Source organism: Antrostomus carolinensis, unplaced genomic scaffold (genome assembly GCF_000700745.2).
Source record: "Antrostomus carolinensis isolate BGI_N321 unplaced genomic scaffold, ASM70074v2 scaffold36305, whole genome shotgun sequence".
Lineage (NCBI taxonomy): Eukaryota > Metazoa > Chordata > Aves > Caprimulgiformes > Caprimulgidae > Antrostomus > Antrostomus carolinensis.
In genome coordinates this window covers 19762-45550 of record NW_010316359.1, presented here as the reverse complement: position 1 = coordinate 45550, position 25789 = coordinate 19762, and the positions used below count along the sequence as shown (strand labels likewise).

The window sequence follows — 25789 nt, the reverse complement described above, 5'->3', positions numbered from 1 at the left end:
ATGCCCAGCTTCAGCAGATTTCTTCCATGTTAGCATGATGAGATTCCTGTCCTGCAATAAAAATCCTGTGAAACACTTTAAAATGTTTTAATGTTTTAAATATTTTTTGCTTTTAACACACATGATCCAGGTGCTCATTTTTCTTCCGAAAATTACAAAGGCCTACTTTAAATGGCACTAAAGGGACATCAAAGCAGAATAGGATATCAAAGAAAGAATATCCCAGTCTCAAGGAAAACCTAGAAGTTATAAAATCTAGGAAACCTGCCTTGTAAACAGAGACTGAAGAAGTTCAATCCATCTAGTTTCATGAGGAGGTGGTTGAGAGGTGTGATTAATAAAGTGTCCGTGTTAAGGACAGGAAGTCCAGTGCTGGAGGGCCTTTTTATGTGGCAGCCAAAGGAAAAAAAAAATGAGTTGAAAGTTAGAAGAATTTGAATGGGAAATGAGATGCTGTGTTTCACGGTGAAGCTTAGACCTGGAGTGACTTTACAGTAGAGATGTGCAATCTTTAATAGTTGCACTCAAGGTTAAATGCCTTTCTGAAATTCATTACCAGATTGTCTTCACTAGGTGTTGCATGCAAGGCCTGTGATGTGCAGAAAGCCAGATGAGGTTAACTAACAGTTTCTTCTACCACTCTCTGAATATATGAAACCTGCTTAAAGTCCTTTGATAGGGGACCGTATATTCTAAGAAAACCAAGTATTAATGTGGATGAATAGCAAGTTGGCACATCCCCTACTTTTCTGTTCTTTGCGGGAAAGTGAAATACTTCAGGATTTCATAAAATTTATAAGCAGCCTTCTCCCCTCAAATGTGAGTATGCCTCTGTGTGTGCACACACAGAGAGAGGCGCACACACTGTGTTCATGTACGTACAAAGCTAGATTAAGTTAACATTATTTCAGTGCAAATCTCAAGTAAAGTAAAGTTAAGAAATACTGCTTTCATGGTTTTTAATTTTGCCCTGTAATGTGTTCGTTATGTGCACTGAATGAGATAAGAGAATTTGATAAAGAAACATTTTGTGAGCATGTAACTAAAGAATGTGCGATGGTCGCATCGCTTTAGCCATGAGTGTGGAAGGATATAAGAAATCCAGGATTTTGTAAAGAGAGGTAATATCTTGTACTAGGTAATCTGAAGGCTTAGGAAGGTGTGAGCAAACTTAGACTACAACATTTTTCCTTCATTATTGACCAGTATACCCAGTACCACACACTTAACCAAAAGGACAGAATAGTGTATTGTGTGTTTCTTTACCAGTAATTTTCCAAGATTTTTTTTGTTTAATAAGCAAATTTGTATTCTGTTGACAGTTTTTTATATGTAATTTTCTAGGATTTTTATTTTTATTGAAGATACAGGTTAAACCTGCTTGCTTTCACCTATCAGTTTGAAATGTTAATGAATTTAATATTTAAAACCTCTTTACTTATTGCAGGTATCTCTCCCAGATATCTTTCCAAAGTAGCTTTTCTTTCTACTTTCTAGCTGGTTCTATAAAATAATGTTATTAATGTCTTACGTTAGTTTTGTTAAAATGTTACGGATTTCCTTTTTTTCCTTTCCCAGAAGTTTGTTTAACAGAAATGCATTAAATCTGTTCCTGAAATCGGACAGTTTGGTTTGGACATTATGTTGGACATTTGAACATCAATAAGTCATTTCAGGGATTGAGGCCTTGTTCTGTATGTGGCTGTTTGGGGACGTTTTTCAAGGTATTTGTGCGTTATGATGCAGACCAGTGCTGGGAGATGCTTAACAAGAGGGTTTGGAAGAGCTGCATCTGTATTTTTCAGCTTTGGAGTACGTGCTATAAAATCTAAGGATGTGGCCAGCCCTGGAAAGAACCTTTTCCAGGTACCACCCATCCAGCCACAGTGGCAGAAAGCCTGTAGGGTAGGATAGTCTACTCCAAGCTCTCTGCCACTTGTGATACCCAAATAGGCTTACTTAATTCTTATCTAATTATGTCTATATTACACTACCATGTGGACATGTCCACAATCCACCAAATTGTTAATTTTTATTTACATTTGGTGTCATTCCTGCAGGTCAAGCTTCACTTTAAGAAACAAGGAACAAAATCTGACATTTCTTTCTGCTTCAGAGAAGGTGTTAACTTAGTCAGATGTTGACTCATGGGTTGAGTTGGAGCTAGGGCTTTCGTACAGCTCTGCTACCAGACAGAACTGGCTGACTGTAGACGTTTGCTCATGGCCAGTCTCTGAGGAATAGACATCAGTTGGTTACAGTACACGGAGAGAATCAGTCATCTGTGGGGTTCGCCTGTGCAGTGCTTTATGCTCTGTGTTTGCACATACAGAATGCATGTACAGGCAGAGTTGGCCTGATGAGTCGTGAAAGTCTTCTGTAGGTATACAACTTGAACTATTGAAGAAGTCTTTTTAAGCTAGGAGAGTGAACTTGCTTTAAAGCAGATGAGTGTTTCTGTCATCTCTACTGAGGGGCAGTTTCCATCAGCAGAAGGGTAGTAACTGAGGTAGAGAGGGGGGTAAAAATGTTAAACTTTAACACAAATGTCTGCATTGGTTTTTGACCATTGCTTCAGTCTCCTCCTGGCACTGGAGTCTTGTATATTCTGAGAAGAAAAAAAATCCATTCTCTCATACGGAAGGCAGCAGAAAAGGAACTTGTCTTCTAATCCATTGCTATAGATAGGGTGAACTGCCTTCCAAAAGAAAGTAACCTCTCTTCACAGGGCTGTTTTCAGTAGCAAATTCAGAACTACCTGAAATGGCCTGGGTGTTTCCTGTGTTCTGTCCCTGTACTTGCTTTGGCTTCCCCAGGCAGCAGTCCTTCCTTCTGGCATCAGCTTGTGGTCTCTTGCTCCCTGAGGCTGCCTCTCTTCCAGACTTTTCACATGCCAAGTATGGAGTCTGGTCCTTTCCTAAACTAGTCTTTTGAAATCTGTTTTCCAGTGTTGAGCTCATACACATTTTCTTCTCTAAGAGCAGTTTCTGAACCAGGAGAAAATGCAAGACCTACCACTTTCTTTCCCAGTCTTAAAATAAGAGTTTCTCATGGGGTGTTTTTGGGCTTTCCAGTAATTGCTTTTGTTCATCATTTTCAAATTGCTTTCTTGGGGGTCAAGCTGTGAACATTGACCTTTTCTGTATTATCATAAAAAAGGCAGAATTGAGCTTGGGAAATCTCTCAATGTCTCCTTGTTTTCCTTGAAATCTTTTTACGTCATTGATTCTGTAGTTTCAGTAATGCCTTGGAATATGCCAGAGGATATATTTTTCTGGCTTGAGTGGAAGGTACAGAACATGTCACTAGTTTTTCCTCATCTTACATAGTGGCAGCAGTTTCAAAGCACTTTGAAGGCATGTCAAAGGAATGATCCTTCACTCAAAATATTAAATTTTGTAATAATTACAATTCTTATTATGGGACTGGTGATCTGGGAGCTGAAAGATGTCTGTTAATGCACAAATAGCAAGCTGTGTAGTTAAATCATCACTATTATTTTTGTGACCTTCACACATTAACCTGGCAATACTCAAGAGAAAATAAAAATGGGACAGCTTGTAAAACTCCTTTTGAGTCACCTTTCAAAGTAATCCTGTGCTATTTGAGTGTTTACTTCTGTACAGAGGATTACACCAGACCACAGAACCATACTGTGGTTCTTTAGTCTTCCAGGCAGGAAACACAGAAGTTTCCAAATTTCCTGATAGAGAATGGAAGTTGAAAGGCACAAGCTGGTGCTGGTGCTTTATTATAGTTTGTAGCTTTAGTTCTGCACAGAAAACCATACAGGTGAGTCATTCTTCCCAGAGGAAATAAAAAGATTATCAGTGATTTCTTTGTTCTTATTAAATGTATGTCTATACACATGTTGAGTAGTACCTTTATGTAAATTTTTTAATAGTTTTTGTTATTAAAAAATTACTAGACATTTTTTATTTTTTAATAATTGCTAATAGAAATATTTTAATTTCTTTCAGATACAGAAAAAAGGCAACCTGATGTCTTTCATGCTTTGAAATTGGGTAAGTACTGATAGGATGCTTCAACCATGTCTACTTCTTTTAATTTCAGAGCATATTTGTTTGCTAACATGGGAAACAGAGGTGTTCTGTTTTTATGTGCAACTCTGGTTTTTTCCTTATTTTTATTTTAATTTTAAAACCATATTTTTTCTGCAGTTTATACTTATTTTTCTTCATATTCCGATATGAGAAAATCTGCATGAACTCCTGGTTGTGCCCTTCATGCCAAAATGCTGTGATTTTGTAGTTCCAGTTCAGAGGCTGCTGGTAATGTTGGAAGTCAGGAAACTCTGCAATGTTTGAAATCTCTTTGACAGGTTAGAGAGATTCAGTACTTAAACCATATCTAATTACTGCTCTTACAATTGATATTTTGCCATTTAAATACATTTTCAGCTATATGACAACACATTTAGCCTATTGCCAGCAGTACTAGCTATATAGACAGCCAGAAAAAAAATAGTCACTCAGTAATAAAGAAAAGTTCCAGATGGATCAATTTATTTATTTTTTTACAAATATTGGAAGATGTAATTCTCATATGAGATTAAGTCTTTTGTCCAGTGAAGTCATGAGAGATGTCCCATGAGACTGAAGGGGTTTGTTTCTTCTCCAGTCGACCTGCCCTTACTTGGGACTAAGATGCTCTAGACAATGAGGAAACATTGGTCATAGAGCCTTGTGCATGCAGTGGGCCTAATAATCCTTACTGGGGCTGTGCTTCCTGTGTCTGTGGCATAGAAAATCTGGTCATAGTGCACTGAAACCTGTCTCTGCCCCTCCTGACTCTGATAGGTGCATACAGAATAAGTGAACTTGAGGGTTGAGCACAACTGCCTCTCATTTCGGCTTTTTTGTCCATGTACCCACTCCTGACTGTAACATAATCGTGAAGCCATTGGTGTGGTTCACCTTCTTGCTTTCGACAGGGAGCTGCAACCCGAAGAGGGCTGTGAATTAGCAACTTACAGTTTCTGATGGATTTTTGTATCTTTTTTATTATTCTTGTTTGTAAATGAGAGATTTTTATGGAGGAAAATACATTTTTTTTCTCAGCATCTGTCTAAATAGATTTCAGCAATGCATCTTTCAATCAACAGTTATCTTCCAAGTTCTGTTGTCGCTGCATTCCTATTGAAAAGTTAGAGGTGTGTTTTAAATGGTCAAGCCTGGCCTTACCATTCAGATCTCAGCCTGGGTTTGGTACAACAGTTTAACAGTTGCTTTTCAATTAACTGTCATAAGTCACCATCTCAGGAGCTTTATGGCTTTTCAGGCTGACAGAACTGGAAATGGGCAGACCTAATAGTGGAGAAGGAAGAGGTGATAGGTAGCAGTACCAGGAGCTCTCTCTTAAATGTTGACTCTTCACACGTAAGCTACCAAAACCTCCTACCTGGAAGGCCTCAGGCCTGTTAGCTTATATCCCTGTTATACTCCTGTAACTTTTAGGCTGAGATTTAGAAATGTTAGTGCTGGGTCAGAAGGAGTCTTAAGAGGGGAGGTGAATGAATACTGTTCAGTGTACTTCTTTGGGGTTTTTTTTCTGAAATACTTGGCTATGGATAACATTCTGTGATTCTGTGATGTCAGCACTGTTAAAAAACCAGCTCACTTGGTTAAATGTCCAGGCCAGAGTTCAAAGTCAATTCTGGAGTCTCTGTAGGTTCCAGGGTTTCTTTTTAACAAGGTCTGTGATGCGGCTCTGCATTAAAAAAGCCACCTGCTGTCTTTTTACTAAATTGGGACATAAAAAAAGTAGTTTTGTGCTTTTATGTCTTTCCTGTTCCAAGAAATTAGCTGAGTGACACGCATGGGTGTTAGTTTCAGTGAGTGCATTCAAGTGCCTGCTGGGGTTGTCTGGGATTCTGACTGGCTTTCCAAGGAAAACGTCCATGCCTGTGATTGAGTTGAAGGCAGCACATGTCATGAAGCAGTTTGCCATCCAGAAGTTTTTATAAAAGTGAGAATTTTTCCATTTGCATGGCAGTTGGTAATTTGCTGCTTCTTGCCTCTGTTTCTATGGTCTTACATATTTGATCACAGAGAACATTTTTTTTTCTCTTAGCTTCTTCCCTGCTTTTGCCTGCCATATGTCATCAAAAAAGTAAGGGAGGTCGGTGAGCTTAAGGTCTGTGTTTAAGATGACCCTGACTACCTCATACATTTTTAAAAAGTGCTTGTTCCTACCTTTATTAAGATTTAGGAAAAAAAACCCAACAAACTCATAACCTGGTTAAACTATGTTCAGTAGCATATTTTGTACTGCTTTTCGTAATCCAGGCAAGAACTCAGTGACTACCGGCCTCTTTATGTGGAAACTTGAAGTTCACTTTAAAGAACTAGAAAGATGACAGGAATAATGCATTAGTTTTGAGCAAGGAGAAGAGAAGTTTTGCATTGGAAATTTAGTTTAAATATGGGACACAGAATTAAAAAAACCCAAACTTTCTGAATATCAGAAAGTTGAGCACAGGAATAAATTAATTCCTTGGGAGATTGTGGAATTGTATCAGTAGAAGTTTTTAGAATCAGTGAACCACCTTTGTAGGAGGAACTTATGGTGACATAGGGTGTTGTTCTATCTGCCTAAGGCAAAGGACGGCCTCCACCACCTTTCAGAGTGCCTTTGTACCTGCTCTCTTTGATTCTAAAATTGTTGTTTCAGTGATTTCAGCCTGTGGAAATAGAACAGGGATCTTTGTCCTGCGAAAGGACAAATCATGGTGTCTCAGCATCATCAGTTTTCCTTGCACGACATCATCTTATGACAGTTTAGTAGAAATAATCCCTACTTGTGTCTTCACGTGTGGGATGCACTGCAGTTTATACAGCCTTTATAGCTTAGTCATTAATTTCAGAAAGTAATTCTTTAAATGAGATTGCATTGTAAGTGTACAGGTAGGGAAAATGGGGGAAGACAGTGCCTCAGTTTTATGTAGCCTGGGAAGATGTGCTTGTCAACTAAAAGATCAAAGATCACTACAGATATTTAGCTTTAGTGTTGCAGTTGCTCTAGTACTGTAATTTTTTAATTTTAATTTCACTAAATGTAGACCAATGTTAGCAAATCAAAATATGTATGAATTCAGTGGCTAAACAGTTCTCTGTTGGTCATGTAGATTATGTTTTACCACTGTTTTACAGGAAACTTTCAGCTGGTTAAAGAGATTGTTGATGAAGACGCAAGTCAGGTCAATATTGCCAATGTTGACGGCGCATCTCCATTAATGATTGCGGCTGTAACTGGGCAGCTGCCCCTTGTTCAGCTCCTTGTGGAGAAAAATGCTGATATCGACAAACAAGATAATGTTCATGGCTGGACAGCACTAATGCAGGCCACGTACCATGGGTAAGATATATGCTGCCTTTGGGTCTAGCAGTAAAGAAATTTTATTCTTCTTACATCCCAATAGAAAAAAATCTTTTTGATACTGACTCTGGAAGGAGAGGGGTCTTACAATAAATTGGGAGACTTGTGCCCTCAGTTTTCTGAGACTCTTGCACTACCCTCAACTTTTCAGAGCAGACCTGAACCCTGTTTGGATTTCAGAATGAGTGGCACATTTAGGAACTACTCAGTAAGTGCTGAGAACATGGTGCTCCAGGCAGCACTAGGAGCTTTAACGAAGATTCCAACTTCCATCCTTTGCTTTTTTTTTAGTGTTTGGAAGACGGGATCGCCCCCTGCCAGGGTTGTAGGCCTACATCAAGTTGTGAAACATGAAGGTGATCACCCTTCTATGTGCCATAATTTCCATTCTTAAAACCATTCTTATGTTCCCCTGTTCAGCTTTTAGTTTTCATTGCGTTTTCTGAAATGCTGCCACTGGAGAACTGATTGTCATTTTCTCTGAAGCTACGGTACAGATACAGGCCCTTAGGAGTCAGACCCCAGAAACTGGCCTAGTACTTCACATCTGATCTCTGTCACATACTTGACGTTGTCTGAAATAGGATATTCAGTTTAGGAAGGTGAACTTTTCTCCACTGTTGTAGAGGTGGCCTTCGGAAAGGTGAAGATTCACTTCACTGCCTGGTAACACTCACAGTAACTGCACAAATGCAGATATTGTGCTCCAGCTTTTGTTTTTAGTCAGCAGATCTCATTGGACTATGAAAGTGCAACAGAGAGGAAAAAACAGGAGGTCAAATTGTCATTGCTTTGTGAAAACTTTCTGAAGTGGTTCCTGGGACCTACGTAAGATGAGATTCTCTGCTTCCTCACCAGCACAGTACTGATAGTAGCAACAGCCGTTCCACAGAAGTGCTTGAAAATCAGTTTTTATGATGCGGCCGTTTTGCTTAGCAGCAGCCAGCCCCGTGCACAGCTGGAGTGGAATCAGCCAGCAGCAAGTGATGAGCAGGGCTGCTGGCACTTCCACTTGTGAGTACTCCAGCACTCCTCTTGTCTCTGGAAGCACAGAGCATGGCTGACTGCTGCGTCTCTTCAGATACTGCCCTTTCAGTTTCCTGGAGGACTGTGGTATGAAAATTCCCTTCCCTATTTTATCAATGAGTCTTTCTAGTATGAAAGTGTAGTAACTTTTTTAATACACTTAATGTTTGGGGTAGTGGAATTTTACTGGAGCCTTTGGTGTTGTGCATGCTTAAGTAAAACAAACTAAAGGATAGTAGCTCAGTGGAAGGACCAGAAGAACATCCCAGCCCTGGAAGTAAGGACTTGGCTTCTTGGAAGCTTAGAGCTGTCCATGAAGGATAAAAGATACCCCTAGTCAACCAAGATAACTCCAGCATCTTAACCCCTCTAATATTGTCTTTGAAACCCTCTCAGTATTGTCTGGCATCTTAGATAACTAAGGATAGCAAGACTGACTCCAGGGACATCTGGATGAATGGACAAGCAGCAGGAATTTTTCAGAAATACAGTTGCTTTGCACATTTTTACTGTGACTAGTGATTGGTAGTGTGTCTGATTGCGATTAGCCAAATCATGTTGCACCTAAATGCTTGAAGGGTACAAGAACTACATGTAAAACCACATATGGGGTGCCCCAGTTTGGCTGGGACACCTCATGTGCATGAATAAATATTGACTTTGCATCCTAGCCTCTCTCCTTGGTTCACATGAGCCAATTGCAAATTTTTGCAGCAACTGGAAATCTTAAGCCTCCGCATAACTTCAGCTTACCCCTTCTCAGGGGCAGCGGTGGTGTGGAGGGTCTCTGGTTTGAAGGAGGGAGCAGATGAGGTCTGTGTGAGCCGGAGGCACTAAAGGGTTGTGTCTCTGTGTGCCCTCATGGTGCAGGACTGGAAGCAGGATGGGGGATGACACAGTTTTAAGGGAGAGAAGAAAAGTAATGGGAAGTATGCAGAGGAGCTGTGGTGGGGATGAGCAGAATTTTTATTAGAAGAGAGGAGGAACCTTCCTTCTCTGTGCTAGGTTGATTTTATCTGGAGTGAGTCCATAAGTGAAAACTCCATCCATATGATAAGAAGTAACGCTCTGAAGTGGTGTGGTTGAGATTTGTTTGTCAGCTTCTGTGTTAAGAGTTTGCAGTCAGCTATTGCAACTTAAGAACATTTTTTTCTGTGTTACTTATGCATGCCAGAGTTTGTTTTTATAGAAGGTCAGTCTCTGCTCAAGAGGAGTTTTGTATTAAATATATTTTCCCTAGCTTTGTTGTCTGTTTGTTTATTTTGTAGGCTGGATTACAGTATTGTTTTTAGCTTACAAGGCAAGTCCTGCTTATTTATTCAGGTGTATGAGAGGGGAGAGGGGCTAATGGGAATGGGATGGCGAGTTCCTTTTATGCAGCTGACTTTTATGAGCTTTTGTTGGAAGGTGTTTGTGTTGGTTATCATTTAATGCTGATTGGTTTTGCATTTTAAACACCTCAAGGAAGCGATAATGTGCCTTCTCAATTATGTAATTTATATCTCTAATTAACTGAAGTAGTGTTTGGAGTTTATAAATTATCTTAATTAAATTTGGCTTTTCTAGATGCAGTTTCTTACCTGTTCTGAATATGAAGTTGTGTTGAAGTATTAGTAATGGCATATGATGACTATTGGACTTCCTTTTGTCTTTCCATCTGCTTTTTTGCCCTAGGCATTAATGACCTCTCATTGGGAAGGTGTTTGGCAACAAATTCCAGAGTCATTTCCAGAGGGTCAACTTAAGAAACTGGCCATTCAGATTATGTTTTTTACACCGACTTTCTGCATGTTGCTTAGTGTAATTCATAGTGAGTAAACAGTGAGTGACAAAGGAATTGTGGGAGCTTCTGTATAGCTTGTGGACTAATTTTAGACTTTGTTAGCTGTAGAAGAGGTAGAACTCTGATCTCTAATTGAGGAGCAATGGTATAGTGGGATAAAAATGGAGTATTACTTTTTTTTTTTTTTTAACGAGTGATGCCTTTTTTCTTCCCCTAAAGAAACAAAGACGTTGTAAAGTATTTGTTAAATCAAGGAGCTGACGTCAATCTTCGTGCAAAAAATGGATACACAGCTTTTGACCTGATAATGCTGCTGAATGATCCAGGTACGTTATTTCAAAGAGCACCGAGGAAATGTACAACGTAAACGGATAAATCCCTTCCAGTCTAGAAAATACATTAAACTTGCTAGGAATTACCCTCTGAAGTCTGTGCTGGACAGGAGAAGGATGCTGCCTGAAAATGGTGGGTTTTAAGTTACTTGGTTAGATGAGTATACACATTTATAGGATAACAGATTTTGCTCGTTCCTTTTGCCTTTGTTTGTGAAGATGCTCCAAAATGTGGTGTTTGTGTCACCAGAGCCAGTTCAGTCACATTTGACTCTGGTGGCCCAGGTATTCTGCAGTGTCATTAGCGCAGAGCTATGAACTAGAGCTAGAAGTTTCCATTCACTAAACAGCAGTAAAGGGACAGGACAAAAAAAGTACAATCAGAAAGAAACTAGTGAGTTTGTGGCCAAACCTCCCACCAGGTCTGTAAAGGCTGAGAATAAATCATACTTCAGGATTCAGGTTGTTTTTCATGGAAGTGCTTTAGAAAAAGGCAGCATGTTTTGGGGAGGCATCAATGAAACACATTGAGGTTTTGTGGTTTTTAGTATTTTTTTAAGCTTATGTAATTTGTTATTGTTAACTTTGCCTGGTACCTGAATTGCTTTATCTGAAGCCAAAAAAACACTACTGCTGATGGAATTAATGTTTTTCTCTGTATTTACCCATTTTGGTGTTTTTGGTCACTAGCAGGTACCTTTCCTTTGTCAAAAGTGGATCACTAATAGTATGACATTTTTGAACAAAAATACAGTGATTTTTTTTTCCTTATACCTAACTTCTTGTAGGACAGAGTAGTTTGTCTTCTTACCTGTTCAGCAAGAGGAATGCGTAGGTCAATTCTGTGTACCCTTCTGAAAGTCCTTCCTGACTTCCGTATACAATACAGATTTACAGAATATTTTTTTTGCTTTCCTGTCCTCATCTCATACTTGTTCTTTTTTCTTCCTCTTCCTTTCTTTTTTCTTATTTTTTTATCCAACTTTTTTTTACTGTGTATTTTCAGTCCCTTCATTGTCCAGGCTGAACATCTGCTTTCTCTTTGGGATTTAATTTCAAGCTTCTTTTCTGCAACCTACACTTGAAGAAAGAATGTTCATTTTTCTCTACTCTCTTCTGTGTCAGGTGAGAAAAGGGAGGAGGATCACAATGTCATTCTTAACTTCTGCACAGTGCAAGAGGAGGCAGTTCCATTGGTCACACATGACTGATTCTGACTGAATAATAGACTTATTTATATTTGTAAATAACTTTAGCCCACTATCTGGGAAAAAGGGGTGGGAAGCACAGGCCAAGAAAGAAGGATTCATCTGCTTTGTGTTTGAGAGGTAGATCAATTACTACTTACATGAGATTTACAGGGAAAGTGGCTGCCTGTCAGTCATATGTCAGTCATAATTTGGGAAAGCAAAACAAACTAAACATTATCTTAATTTGTTTTTTTTTAGACACAGAGCTTGTACGGTTGCTGGCATCAGCGTGCATGCAAGTAGACAAAGACAAGAATAAACTGAGCAACAGATCATCTTTGCCTTGTTCCAGAAGTAGGCAATCCTTGAATGTCCCAATGTTGCCAGATGACAAAGGAGGTCTAAAGGTAGATATATTAACTCTTAATAAATAACCAATGTATTGTTTCCTGTCATGTATGAAGCAAAGAAAGTAATTGCTAAGTAGTAGTTTGGATCTCATATGTAACTGTTTTTTTGGGGGGAGAGGGGTGGTTCTTAGTTCCTTGTTGACAGTACTTCCTGTTTTTATGAAATGTGGCATGTGTTCAGCTTTCCTTTGGTCAGATGGCAAAGCAAAGACTCTAGGTGCAACTCCTCTGGCAGGGTGGTTGGACTAGATGATCTCCAGGGGTCCCTTCCAACCCCTACCATTCTGTGATTCTGTGACTTTTAAGTAAGAGTTTACATTGAAGCGTTTCAGTGCCTAGATATAGATCTCATCATTGCAGAAAGTACCATGTTCATAAGTTTGGAACTGGATTTTGATTATGAACTTAATTCTAAATCTGCCTTTAAAATCCAAATGTACTCCAGTTTTAGTAGACTGCTCTTACACTAATAGCTAACTTTTTTTTTTTCTTTGAAGTTGAAGTGTTATGGAGACTTGTTTTTTGAATGGTGACCTTTTAAGTTAAGCTTTTTGGCCAGTAAATATTCAAATTTTCCTCTTCTGGGCAACAACGATTATGTATTTGCCTTTTGCCTGATTTTTGTAACTCTTTCCATCCTCTTATCTTGAAGATAACATTTGTTCAGAGGTCACGTTGTCTATAATTACTCTAGAGAAATTTAATCAGTCTGGTCTGGTTTTGATTCATGTAGGCTCATTTAAATATTCTCAGTCTGTTAAACAAATGCACATATATTCCTACCTCCTTTCTGTTAACGGTATTCATACTAAAATATCTGATTACAAGTAGGCTGCTTTTGAAGTTTAAAAAAACCCAAACCCCTTTCTGTGTCTCCTGTTTGATCACTTTTGTCACTGACTAGTAGACTTTTTATTTTGTTGGGTGTTCTTTTATTTGTAATTTATGCACGATACAGGCCCTTGTTCCTTTACTTACTGATTACGTGGTGGATAAATATGATTTCATTCTTTACCTCTTTCACACAGGAACTGTTGACTACTTTGTTTTTCAACATTTTGTGGATTTGAAAACAAAGTTGTGCCTTTTCCATATACAAAATCCTTATTTTATCTCTTTTCTTCCTGCCTATGCTTCTTCAGCAAGTTATACTCTCAATGTTAGTATTGGAGCATGTGAATTATCATATTCAGTTTCTTTTTTAGAGGAAAGTTGTTTGAGGGCAGAGATTTCCAATTCTTCCCCTTATTCTTTCATTCCTAATATTGTTACAAATATCTAAGGTATTTCTCAAGAGGCAACAGTGTTTTCCTGTTCTTTGATATTATTGCCTTCTCCCATTGCTACTAAGTTTCAGGTTTTTGACAGATGCTATTTTTAACCACAAATGCATTTTTGTTACTTGGCTGCTTCAGTCTAGTTTAAAGCCCTTTATTCCAGCTTCCGTACGCGTGTGATGTGGTAGGGTATATGGAGAGGACAGAGCCTTCTACAGTAGCAGAATGGAAACTCCAGAGCTCAGGCCTCAGACCTGAACACCAGAGGACAAGTTGAACCTTTCCACTATCCTTCCTTTCTTGCTGGAGACCAGTAGTTTTTTATATGGCAGCATAGAGGCTGTACTTACTCCATTTTGGGTCAGTTTGTGGTGCGAGCACATGTTAATGAAGCAGAAGCGCTGTGAAGCAGAGTGACAAAGGTGATAGGAACTTAGAAGTGATCTTTTTGTTCACTGAAGTTAGCTGGCTCCTGTAACAAACCAACCACATTGTTCAAGCAGTCTCTTTTGGAAGCTTGTTGTACTCTCCGTTAAAACTAGATGGATGTTTTTGCCCTTTCATTTCCTTTTGCAAGGTGAATAAATGCTGAACTGTGTGGTTTTTATTGCTTTCTCAGACCTATTTGTCTCTCTTGCCTTTTTCCATCAGGTCTTTGTTGCTGAAAGTAATGTAAATCGTCATTAGTTATGGCTCCAAAGAGATACAGAGATGTGAGAACACTATCTGTTACTAATGCTCTGTACAGACTTATAATCTTTATAATGATCACCTGCTAGAAGGATTGATTTACAGGGAATAAGTTTACAATATATATTAATTATTTCTACTGTGTGACAGTTGGGAAGCCATATATCAGTAAGCAGTTGAAAAATGTTAAATCCCAAGGAGAGAGGGGAATATGTATGGTGAGAAGGAATGGATAAGAATAAAGATTAAACTAGGAAAGTATGTTATATGAATTTGTTATCATACAAAGCTGCCTTGATGAATTATCATCACTTTTATATGACTTGATTATTTTTTTAAAGTGTTTCAGAAAGGCAAGAAGATGCTTTACTCAGAAATAATCAGAAGATATTTATAATCTGATTTACCTACAAGCCACATAATCTTTAATACAGATTGCACAGGTCTTAACATAGCCTATAGGTCTCATATAGTCTAGAGGAATGTCTTGTTAAATACTTGAAGTACCTTGCACTGTCTGCCTGTAAAGATATGCAAGTCTGTAAATATTTGGATAAGTTTTACTTTGAGCAAAGATGGTCTTTTAGTGTAACAGTCTCCACATATGTGATACCTGTGTGGATGGAGGTTGTAGGAGCAGTAGTCCTCAGGTTTGTGGTGTTTTCTCAGCTGATTTCCTTGCCTTGCTCTTCTTCAGTTTATAGTCTTTGAAGTCCAGCAAGGTTTAAGTTACCTGTGTAGCAGCACCGTATGGATTGTGGATCTTTATTTTGACAGGAATACTGTCAGAACTTTCAGTTTGACGCTGATTTTATAAGGAGAGGCTTTCATGCAGATCAGATAAACTTCTATGCGTGCCTCTAAAAAGCAGAAAATATACATGTCAGTTGGTTGATGCCAGAGAGTGTACGAATGGGTGGTGAAATTGGAAGCTAATGGAAGGACTAAATACTTACCTTGTAGCTGTGAAAATTTCATATTCAAATTGCTCTAATACTTTTATCTACCTCAACTTTCCAGATGGTGTGGAAAAATATTGTAAGCCATTTGCCAGATTGAAAATAAGGAAAGAGATTAATTTTATGCATACAAGTTATGGTGAAGGAGTCTGTTGATAATTGCAAACCACTTTAACATTGCTGTTGTAGTATATCTCAAAAACTTGACAGATTTATCACTGCAGTAAGGATTACTTAATTGTACATTTCTTTTCCTCTTTTTTTTTCTTTTAGTTGGAACTAAATTGTTGTATCTTCTTGTCAATCTAGTCCTGGTGGAGCAGGATGTCCAATCGATTCCGCAAGCTGAAGCTGACTCAGACATTGCGCCATGGATTTCCTTCCAATCAGTTTGTGCCTTTTCCTGATGAGCCTGAACCATCATTAAATGCCACCATAAAAGCAGTTTCACAGAGTGATGCGGACACCTCTGGAAACCTCGATGCTGCTATGGCTCGGATCACAAATAACAAAGCTAGTGGTAAAGCCAGAGTTGTCTTGTGGGAAGTGAGCTCTTGGGGGATAGTCAAGATGATACTATTTATGATTTATTGATTTAGTTTTTATTTAGCTTAATATAACTGAAAAGACATGTAAGGTACTTGTAGTATACAGAAAGAGAGGTGTTTGTACTCCTGACTGTTGATCGTGCTGAACACTGAGCACAGCATCATTTAAGCAGGAAAATGCTGATATAACAATGTTACTGTTCTGTACCAAGCACTGTTCAATTGGACATTAGAGACAGGTCACTCAAAAGTTAGTATCTTCGATAAAATAATTGATGTAATGAAAACCAATTTATTTAAACAAATAAATGAATATTTCTGAGAAGGAAGAGAGACTGGAAAAGCCCAAATTGTAAAGCACATCTACTGAAGTTGTACAGCTCTCCATGTGAAAACCCCAGTTTGTCATGTGAAATAAGGATATTGGCTTAATGTCAGTTAGGTGCACGACACTCTCACTGGTTCTGTGTGTTTACTGCGGGTGAAGCTGTTGAATATTTGAGCAATAAGATATCCTTGAGAACTACAGTAGGAGCGTGTAAACTCTAAAATATTACTTATATATTTTTCAGATGTGAACACTGCAAAAGGCGGAAAGGAAGATGAACTATTGACAACCATGGTATGTCGCAGTGTTCTTGGTGTGTTCAGCCCAATTCAGAACGTCATGCAGCTCCCATAATTTTTTTGGGTTTTTTTTAGCTCCTATCCAAGTCACCACTAGAAAGAGAGCTGTCATTGTTGATAGTCACTAGACAGGAACTGACAGGCTGTGATACATCAGTAGTTCTTAGACTAGGAAGTACTACAAGTAGTGTGACAAGGAAGCTGTTGACAAGTACTGACTTTTTTCAAGAGTTAGCCATACATTTGTATGATCAGCAGTGAATTAATAAAATGGATGGAATAGCTGATTAGTTGCTGACAAGCAGTATACTGTGAGGAAAATTTGCATGGAACATGATAGAGTGTGAAAGTGAGAAATTACTAGAAGAGGCAATGATGAAATATTTAGTTTGGGATGTTTGTATTATTCTGTTTCTTCTTTTGTTATGCTGTAGCTTTAAATTCCCCTAGAGTTTACTCCCTGGAGATATCATTAAATTTGGCTGGTTATCCTTTATGTTCTTTTTTAAAAAGATTGAGTAACTATTTATGTGACTGACTGACAGAACTCCAGGGAGCCAAATCAGTTGTGTTGGTTTTTGAGGGGTTTTTTTTTCTCTTTTCTGGAGAACATATACAGCAAGAACAGGCAGTTGTTCACTGTTTCCAGGTGTCCTGTCTGGGATACAGAGAGGAGAACCTTGTTATTTCTTTGGAAATTAATGGTTAACGTTCTTGTTAAAATCGGTTTGAAGCAAGACACAGCCCAATGAAGGAAAATACAGTTTCTGTTGCTAAATGGACTACATTAATTGTATTAAATGAATGAGTGTACTGATGGGTGCCAGAATGTCCCTTGGATTCTCTCTGTTATTATATGTTGTACCTTTTCACAAATACTACTTTTATGTTCTTGTTTCTATTTTATTTTGTTTAAAATGCATTTTTCTCCATCATTTTATTTAACTTCGAATATTGAGACTATATCATCAGCTCCCAATAATCTTTCTTAAGAAGAAGGTGTTTTCTTTTTCCTTTTCTTTGTTTCCCTCTCTCAGTTGAGAAGCAGTGCTCCGTTTACCAGGCTGCCCAGCGATAAACTGAAAGCAGTGATACCCCCTTTCTTACCGCCCTCAAGTTTTGAGCTTTGGAATTCTGACCGAACGCGAATCAGCAAAGATGGCAAAGCTGAACAGATGAGAACTGCCTGGCCACAGAGAGCCATCAAGCATGATTTTAACAGCAGTGGAAACTCTGATATAGTAAGCAAACAAAATGTGTATGAAAATACTGTCTTATGTCCAGGCCATGCTGGCTGGTGGGCCACACTGTTTTTCTGATTAGAAGTTACTTTAAACCCACTGTTTCAGTAATGGTTTGTCCTTTTAAGCCCTGCTGTTCAGGAAGAATATACATCTCTGTGAAAGGAAGATAAATGGAATGAAAGTTTCGTATGAAATTAAAGAACTTATTTGCTGTTAATCATAAAAAAAGTCTTGCCCTAATGAATTTGCTGCAAACTGCTGACGTGTCTGCTGGTTCCACCCATATATTTTAGTTGCCAGAGTAGGTACAGTCATGGGAGTGTGGTGGAAACTGCTCTGGTTTGGATGAAGACCAGGGGCAGAAGAAAAGAATGTAAGTTTCTCAGTTTTTAGAAACTGGTTGGGAGGGAAGAAGTATCAGTGAGACAAATATACAGACATAACATTCTGAAATATTAGTAACAGATAACACTGTGGCAATTAGTGATCAAGTGGGCTTGAAGGCATACAGCCTTAAAGTATAAGTTCTGTAAAAACTCTAAATAAGTTCTATGTTTATGGAAGGAGCTTGCCCAATTCTACAGTGTTTTTAGTGAAAATGCACAACTTGAGACAAGAAGCAAAACACCGTCGACGGCATTTGTTTCTGCAGTTAGTAGGAGAAGAAATGCTTCCTCCCCGAGCTGTAGACTCTAATAGCCAAGTGTAGAGAAGAGTTTATTTTACTAGTCCAGAACTGTATTTCGTGACAGTCCTAGAAATGGGACAATGAAGACATTTTAGGAGGAATTTTTCTGTTGTCCTTTTGCAAATGGAAAGAGAGAAAGTTCATGTCACTTGTTGCAGCTTAGTTAGTGAGAAACAGAGATATGGTGGCTGAGAAGTACGTCGTAGCTGTTTTGTAAGATGAGAGAGACAAAACCAGGATTCTGCAGGAAAGAAGTTTCACATGTGATTATTTTTTTTCCCCTACTGCTTGTAATATTTTGTGTATCATCTCAGGTGCATCGTATATGCTTATTTTGTGTTGGCCAAAGCTTAGGGAGAATTAATGCCTTTATTATGGTGTCAATTTTGTTGAATATATATGTTCAATATATATATTTATATAAATATATATTCAATATACTTGTATATGTAAAATAAGATTATTCTGATATCCCTTTTCTTCTTCAGTCAAAGTGTCAGAACTTAGGATACATAGAATAGTAGTTGAAGTTTGATCTTTGTTTTGCTCACATAAGAAAGATAAAAATTATTTTTCTTGTTTTCAAGACATCTGTTAGCAAAGGTACTAGACCAGTCAAATTACCAGTATTTGCAAGAAGACCTGCATCTCCTTCAAATTCCAACAACTTCAACCATTCTCCCCATTCTTCTGGTGGGTCCAATAACATTGCAGGAATTAGCAGACATGGAGGAGAACTGCATAACAGATCAGGTACTGTGCTGCTTTTATTTTTAATAAGAAGGTCATTTGAACCTGGTTCAACTAAAAAATTGGTGTTTGTGATGATGGTAGAAGATACTAAGCCTTTTCTGAGGGCTCCTGCTGCTGTATAGGCAAAACTTATATAAATTTTGTTGTAACAGTATTGGACTTCAGACACCTACATAAGGGAACAAAAGCCTCAGATCTGTTGTAGAAGTCTTATAGGTTAACCCCTGTCTCAGAAAAAACATGTTGGTTTCATTGAGTCCAGACACGATGCATCAGGTGGATGCTTGTTCATTGCAATATACAGTTCATAGAGCCGTCTCTTTTTCTTACCCATGTTGCTTACTTTTTGTTTAAAATAAAAACCAGTTTTCAATTGAAAACAAAGCTGCAAGCATTGTATCTGGCACCTGAAGAGACAACATGGTTAAGCAGCTCACCAAATCTATATCCAAAGAGTATGGCAGTCAGCTCTGTGTGTGTTCATACAAGGCTGGCTTCTCTCTTCTCCTGCATTTGTTTTTTTGTTCCCTTCCCTGAAAGCTGCTAAACCAGTCTGAATCTTGCAACTCTCTCTCGCTTCATCCAGACAAGTTTTTAAAAGAAAGTGAACAGTGGAGAGGGGTGAATTAACAAATTAACAAATTATTTTAAAAGAATTAACAAATATTTTTAAATTATGTTTTCTTTGACTCTGTTTTTATTTTTTTTTTCTTAGGTGGGAGTGCAGATAATGTTTTGTCTCAGATTGCAGCACAGAGAAGAAAAGCAGCAGGTTTACCTGAACAGAAACCCAGTCAACAGCATAGTCCAGTCCAGTCAACTCCTTCATCCACTCCGTCTGATTTGCAATGTGCTCAAGTTGTTGGCAATGGACATGTTGTAAAGGTACAGATCAATGTGAATTTTTGTACTTCCAAATTGAATAATTTTAATAGGTCATGTCTCAGTCAGGGATGGTTGATAAATATAACATGACATTGCACGGCCTAAAATGAATGAACAGCTGTTACAGCAGTGGAAGCTTTTCAGCTCCACAAATCTTCCTTTTAATTACAAGTCTACAAAAAAATCAGACCTAATAATAAAACATTATTTTGCTTTATTATTAATTTCACTCTGTTTTAAAACCACTATGTGTAATACTTGATCTTAGGGTAGGTCTGCACTGTTATTTTGGTTTTTCATTATTTCTTTCTGTAACCCTGGTTGAGTCCAGTGTTTTATGTTAGTTGTTCTTGCACTTTGCTCTGAAGTGGTAGAGCTAGTTTCCCTCCAAGGGCACAACCTGTGTGCAGAGTATGAGATAATTTGTTCCAGGATGTGCTCACCACAACAATATGCGTATATCCATTCAGCTCCACAAGGTATTATTTTTAAACAGTATGAACATTAAGTTGTCATCACCAAAGTCAGGTTTTACTCCTGAGTGCAGGCCATATTGTCTGCTGACTTACCTGTCAATTTCCTGGAATAGCTTTACCCTCATGACCTGCCCAATTTCATCCATGTACTTTGAAGCAAACAACTGCTTTGTAAAAAATTTTTAAGGATTAAGATTTTTAAATCTTCAAAATCTGCAGAGAGATAAATTAGAAAGTGGCATCATAACAAGATGTTGTGGTACGATATTGTGAAATATATGGGTTTATTCACGCAGGGAAACATTACATTTCAGAGAGCAAGAGAAAGAAAGCACATCATTTGGGGCTTTAGTTCTAATGTCTGGTTTTCTGAAAATGTTAGAATACATGACCAAGAGCAAAATTTCTCAATTTTTTTCTTGTGTAATCGCCAAACAGCTCACTTTGCTTTGTTTTGTTTTGTTTTCTTTGCTTCTCTTCATGAGATTCTTCTTGAAATTTTGTCCAAAGACACAAAAATGGCCATAGTATAAAATTACTACATTTGCTATCTCGTTTTGTGATGTCTTCTATTGCAACAGTAAGCAATAGGTATATTTAATCAGTAAATATCGATGATAAATGAAGTTACAAAGTTGTTTAGTGATTTAATGGGAATTTCTGGAGGACAAAAATCAGAAAAAAAAAAGCATGCAGCTATCAATGCCAAAACAGTTTTCATGAACAATCGCTTTCTCACTGATCTACCAGTCCTGCTTCTGAAGGGACTGGTGGTTGCTTTTCAAAGATGAGATTGGGAGCTAAAATTTGTAACTGCTGGACCCCCAAAAGCTGTGGACTCATACTGGTTCTTTGGCACACGATAATCTTTCCTCCCTTTCTACCCCATGTAACTGCTTCCTGGGTTAAAAATGATCTGTCTCTTTCTTTCCTGTAGACAAAGCCACTTTATTATCTTCTTCCCTCATTAAAGTCTCCTGTACTGAACAGCTACCAAATGCTTTTTCTTTTAGAGGTGATCTGACCAATATATTTCTAATTAAACTCTCAGCAGTTCCTCTCAGCTTGTTTTTATCTTGGAAATAATTTGAGAAGAACTGCTTGTGTGCCCCAAAAAATCATATTTTTCTCCAGTTATATTAGTTACCCTATTAAGAGATAATACCTGTGCCTGTGTGCTTTGAGCTGCAGATCTTTGGACCTGTTGTTGCAGCAAAGCTGCTTCTAAGAAGTTTAACTTATTCCCACTCACAGTGGAAGACATTAGGGGACAATGAAGTAGTGAGGTGCAATACCCTGCAGATCATCTTCTGGGAAGACAGTTAATCATGCTGTTGAAAAAATTTTTAAATAGAAATTATGCCAGTGTGTTGGAAAGCCAACAACTCTTTTAGTGCTCTTTGCTTAGATGTCTAGATGAATTTCAGTCTATTCACCAATAACAAAATGTAATCAGTGTAGATCTCACCATAGATGTTTGTGTATCACACGTCTAAGGTGATTTTTGGGACATGAGCCTCTGTCACATAGGGATCCACACTGGCTGCAGAAGCTTGAACAGCCTACTTTGTTGTTGTAATCAACAACAATAAATGCTGAAAATTTAACATCTAAAACCACTGTGGAAGTGCTTGTGCTGTCTCATTAGGATTATGCTGTCTAAACTTAGAACCATAGAATGGTTTGTGTTGGGAGGGACCTTAAAGATCATCCGGTTCCAACCCCGCTACTATGGGCAGAGACATCTTTCTTTAGACCAAGTTGCTTAAAGCCCCATCCATCCTGGCCTTGAACATGTTCAGGGAGGGGGCATCCACAACTTGGAAATAGCTGATCTAAAAATGCAGCAGTTACACTGATCAGTTTTGCAAAAGCTATCCATGAGGGATGGGATTGTATAAGTCTTAAAAGAAAGGAAAAGAAAAACAAAACTGAATAATAATTTACAGGATGATGCAATTTAAATAAATGCAGACAATGCGCTAGAGAGGGAAGACCATTCTGGAACACAAATAGCTGATAACAGAATACAGGGAAATTTGGGAATGTAGAAAGGGACAAAAAATTGAAATGAGTTCATGATGCTCTTCAGAGACCTCTCAAATTTGTATCATGCTACATTGCTTCTAGTCAATTCAGGTGCAGGGCTATAGAGGTAGTTCATTCAGGCATAGGATAGAGTAATGGAAGAAAGTTACCACTCAAATAAATTTTATCTTTTAATCTGCCTCTCTTTCATTAACTAGGAACTTCCATTTATGCCATAGCCCAGAAGCAAAAAAGCAGAGAGGCAGGCTCCGGCAGGGGGGTTGGACTAGGTGATCTTTTGAGGCCCCTTCCAGTCCCTGACATTCTGTGAACCACTGTCATTCTCCCTCCTTGCCTTGTTACCCAGCTCAACCTTTTTCTTTTGTTTTTCTTGTAGCAGCCTGACTGACAAAAGGTATTATAAGTTAAACTCTGAATTCAGGAATCCAGGAGAAAATCACCTAGGCTTCTTTTTAGGTCGTATAATGCAAACATAAAAATTTGTGAAGTGATAGGTAGATTGAGGCATTTAGGAAATGAGGTACATTAACTTGTTTTGGAGAAGACTGATATGCATGCATATATATTCTTAATCCTCATTTGTAATGAATCTATTTTCCTGTTTTCCATGCCTCCAAATGTATTGCAAATACTTAATAAATTTGAAATAATTTGACTCATGTTAGGTAGTAACAAGTTTAAGGGTTGACTGGAAACTTTAATTCCAGGGCAGCAAGGGGTTAAATGCACCCAAAACTTAGTTTATGCTTGCTATGTATTTCTGGTTAATCCAGCATGAAGTGCTACTTTAAATTAGCATCTGATGTACTTTGAAAAGCTTTAGTTGTTACTTTGTTTACTTAATTAAATATCTGAATGAGAAATACTTGTTTTCAGATTTAAAATAATTTCAGCTTTTATAAAAAGAATAATTGTAGTATTTATATATGGCATTGCTTTATAAGAAGTCATTTTCTTATTCCAAAATTACAGCCTTAATAAATATATTTTCCTTAATGAATTTGAGGGGACAGACTCACACCTGAGATAAATCAATATTGTTCCAATTATTTCTATATGAATCAAGCTGAAGCTTCTAGTTGTGACTACATGTTCTGCAGAAATAATATGCAACTTAAGTAATATTGAAGCATCATATTATAGGTAATATATTTTTTTTAACTGAATTGATTGTGTCATTAACTACAGCAAAAACAAGACATGAACAAAAGACCTCCGTCTGGGACTTCATCTACATCTAAAAGCACATCACCGACTCTCACACCCTCCCCATCACCCTCCCCGTCTCCTAAGGTTCACAACACAGAGTCCTCTCTCTCTCCTTCTCACAGACAGACCAAGAGCAATGGTTCCAGCAGTGGTACTATTACAGAAGATGGTGAGTAGGTCACTGTAATTACAGGAGATTCATTCATCAAGAGCACAAAATGTTTAAAGCTATAACTGTTCTGGATTAGTGTGTATCTACATGAGAGTGAGGACTTTTTTCTTTCTAGAAAAAAATATTTATGTGTTTTTTGCTGCAAGATTTGCCTTCCTGCAGTAACTGGCTATTTCATTCCCGAAAGCTGTGATCCCTTCCATTTAGAGAGAGATTGGTACCATCCCAAAGCTAGCATAGTGCATGTAAGTAGGTCATTCTTACATGGCCTCCTTCCTTCCCCTCTTTCTGGTTAAATTCCGTTTTTCACCCTTTACTGAGGGTAGAAAATGCACTTTTTTCACATTCAAAATGAAAATTCTTTTTTTATAAATGCAGTGAAGCACATCACTACAGAAATACAATTTTGATTTGTAGCAAGTCATAGCTACATGCAATTGATTTTTAAGAGCTGTATTGCATTTACTTCTTAAATTGAAAACATAGCCTTATTTTGACCTTATTTTTAACTTTAGGTCATAAGAAAGGATAAAAATGTAATTACTTGTGCACTAAGATTACTGCCTTTAAGTTGAACGTTTAGATCTAAATTACCACACAGTATTTTAAACTGTCATGTTAATGTGTTGGAAACAGGGATATCAATTACTTTGTATTCTTCTGTAAACTTCTCAAAAAAAGTCGAAAAAAATAGCGTGACACAGTATCTTTTAAATAAAACATGGACATGCCTTTTATCTGGTTTCTGCAAGAGGAATTTTGTAATATTTTTGTTTTTTCTGAAAGTGTCCATATTGATTTTGTTTTTTTCATTTATGCTAACTTTGTCCATTGACACTATAGAGAGGTGATATTTGACCTGCTTTCTATCCTCTTCTCATGTCTTAGCTGTAACTTATTGTACTGAGTGCTGGAGAAAATTCTGTCACGTTTTAGTAAGTGTCATTTTATAACGATGGCTTGGTAACATACGAGTTGTTTGTAAAGTGAAGAGAACTCACTGTTGGAAAACAAGGGGAGTTCCCCAAGCTATCAGCTGTTACAGTCTCACCTGGAGAAGCAGGGCTTTGTGACTGCACCACTAGTGCCATGGTACAGTGAGTTTCCTCTGTAGCAGAGGGATAGATTGTCAAAAGCTGAAGCAGTTCTGGTTTCATTATGCTTGTAAGCTTTCATACTTAAGTGGCCCTCTAATTCAAGGGCTTCCCTTCCTGTGAGTTGACTGAGCAGCAACAGTACATATGCTCATAGACTCAGCAGTAATCAGAAGAGTAAGTACAGGCAGCCTGCAATGTTAACTTTGTATTTCAACTAAACTTAAATTAATTGGAAAATTGATTTGCATTGAATATTACTGTAAAGGAACAGTAGGCAGCAGGATTCAGAGGTGTGCCTGGTTTCTTTTTAGGTAACCACTTGATGGACCATCAACAGCTTGTCCCTATTCTGAGAACGAGTGATGTAGAGAATCAGGAAAGACGAAACCATGTGAGAGTAAAAGGAGGCTCTGAAAACTTGGAGAAAGGTAATCTTACCCTACTACTACAGAGCAGCACAAAAGAGGTGCTAAGTGGGAGTAATGTGGCAGAAGTAGTAAGAGCTTTGAGAACCTTTGCTTTCTCCAGGGATATAGCTAAGGAGACAAGCTACAAGTAGAGCAAAAGAAAGACTTAGCGAAAAAGCAAAGGAGAAACAATATGTTATGCAAGAGTTCTCAAACTGAGAGGTTTCAGGTATTGTTCAAACTTAATGTATAATACAGGAACTGGAAGAGGGAAGGAGGAAGAGAAAACATGAAAGACCTACAGCTGAAAGCATTGTCTCTGTGTGTGAAAAGCATTAGATGTCATAGTTGTTTATGACAGCAAGGCTCTGGGCTTGGAGAATCTGTAAGTTTCTTCCCATATCATAACCTATAATTTAAACAGCAGTGTGATGAAAAATAAGAAGGCTGACTAACAACCTAAAAGAAAAAAAGATTAATAATATATCTAAGGGATTCTAATAAAACTTTCATTTTCTTTCTGTAAGATGATATTTTTCATCAAACTGCACGGAGAAGTTCTAATGCTA

The 25789-nt window shown here is 37.9% G+C and overlaps 1 protein-coding gene across 1 annotated transcript in view; it reads left to right on the top strand.

Moving 5' to 3' along the window:
- The window catches only part of ANKS6 (ankyrin repeat and sterile alpha motif domain containing 6), a gene marked incomplete at its 5' end in the record, with an annotated part of 36465 nt that overhangs the window by 659 nt on the left and 10017 nt on the right, over window positions 1-25789 (top strand). The window contains 11 exons of the mRNA XM_029085031.1: window positions 3981-4025; window positions 7173-7377; window positions 10427-10533; window positions 11988-12136; window positions 15375-15585; window positions 16186-16235; window positions 17278-17481; window positions 18760-18925; window positions 19641-19810; window positions 23524-23713; window positions 25125-25241. Of these exons, the coding sequence (XP_028940864.1) occupies window positions 3981-4025; window positions 7173-7377; window positions 10427-10533; window positions 11988-12136; window positions 15375-15585; window positions 16186-16235; window positions 17278-17481; window positions 18760-18925; window positions 19641-19810; window positions 23524-23713; window positions 25125-25241 (1614 nt within the window). The remainder of the gene's footprint in view (window positions 1-3980; window positions 4026-7172; window positions 7378-10426; window positions 10534-11987; window positions 12137-15374; window positions 15586-16185; window positions 16236-17277; window positions 17482-18759; window positions 18926-19640; window positions 19811-23523; window positions 23714-25124; window positions 25242-25789) is intronic.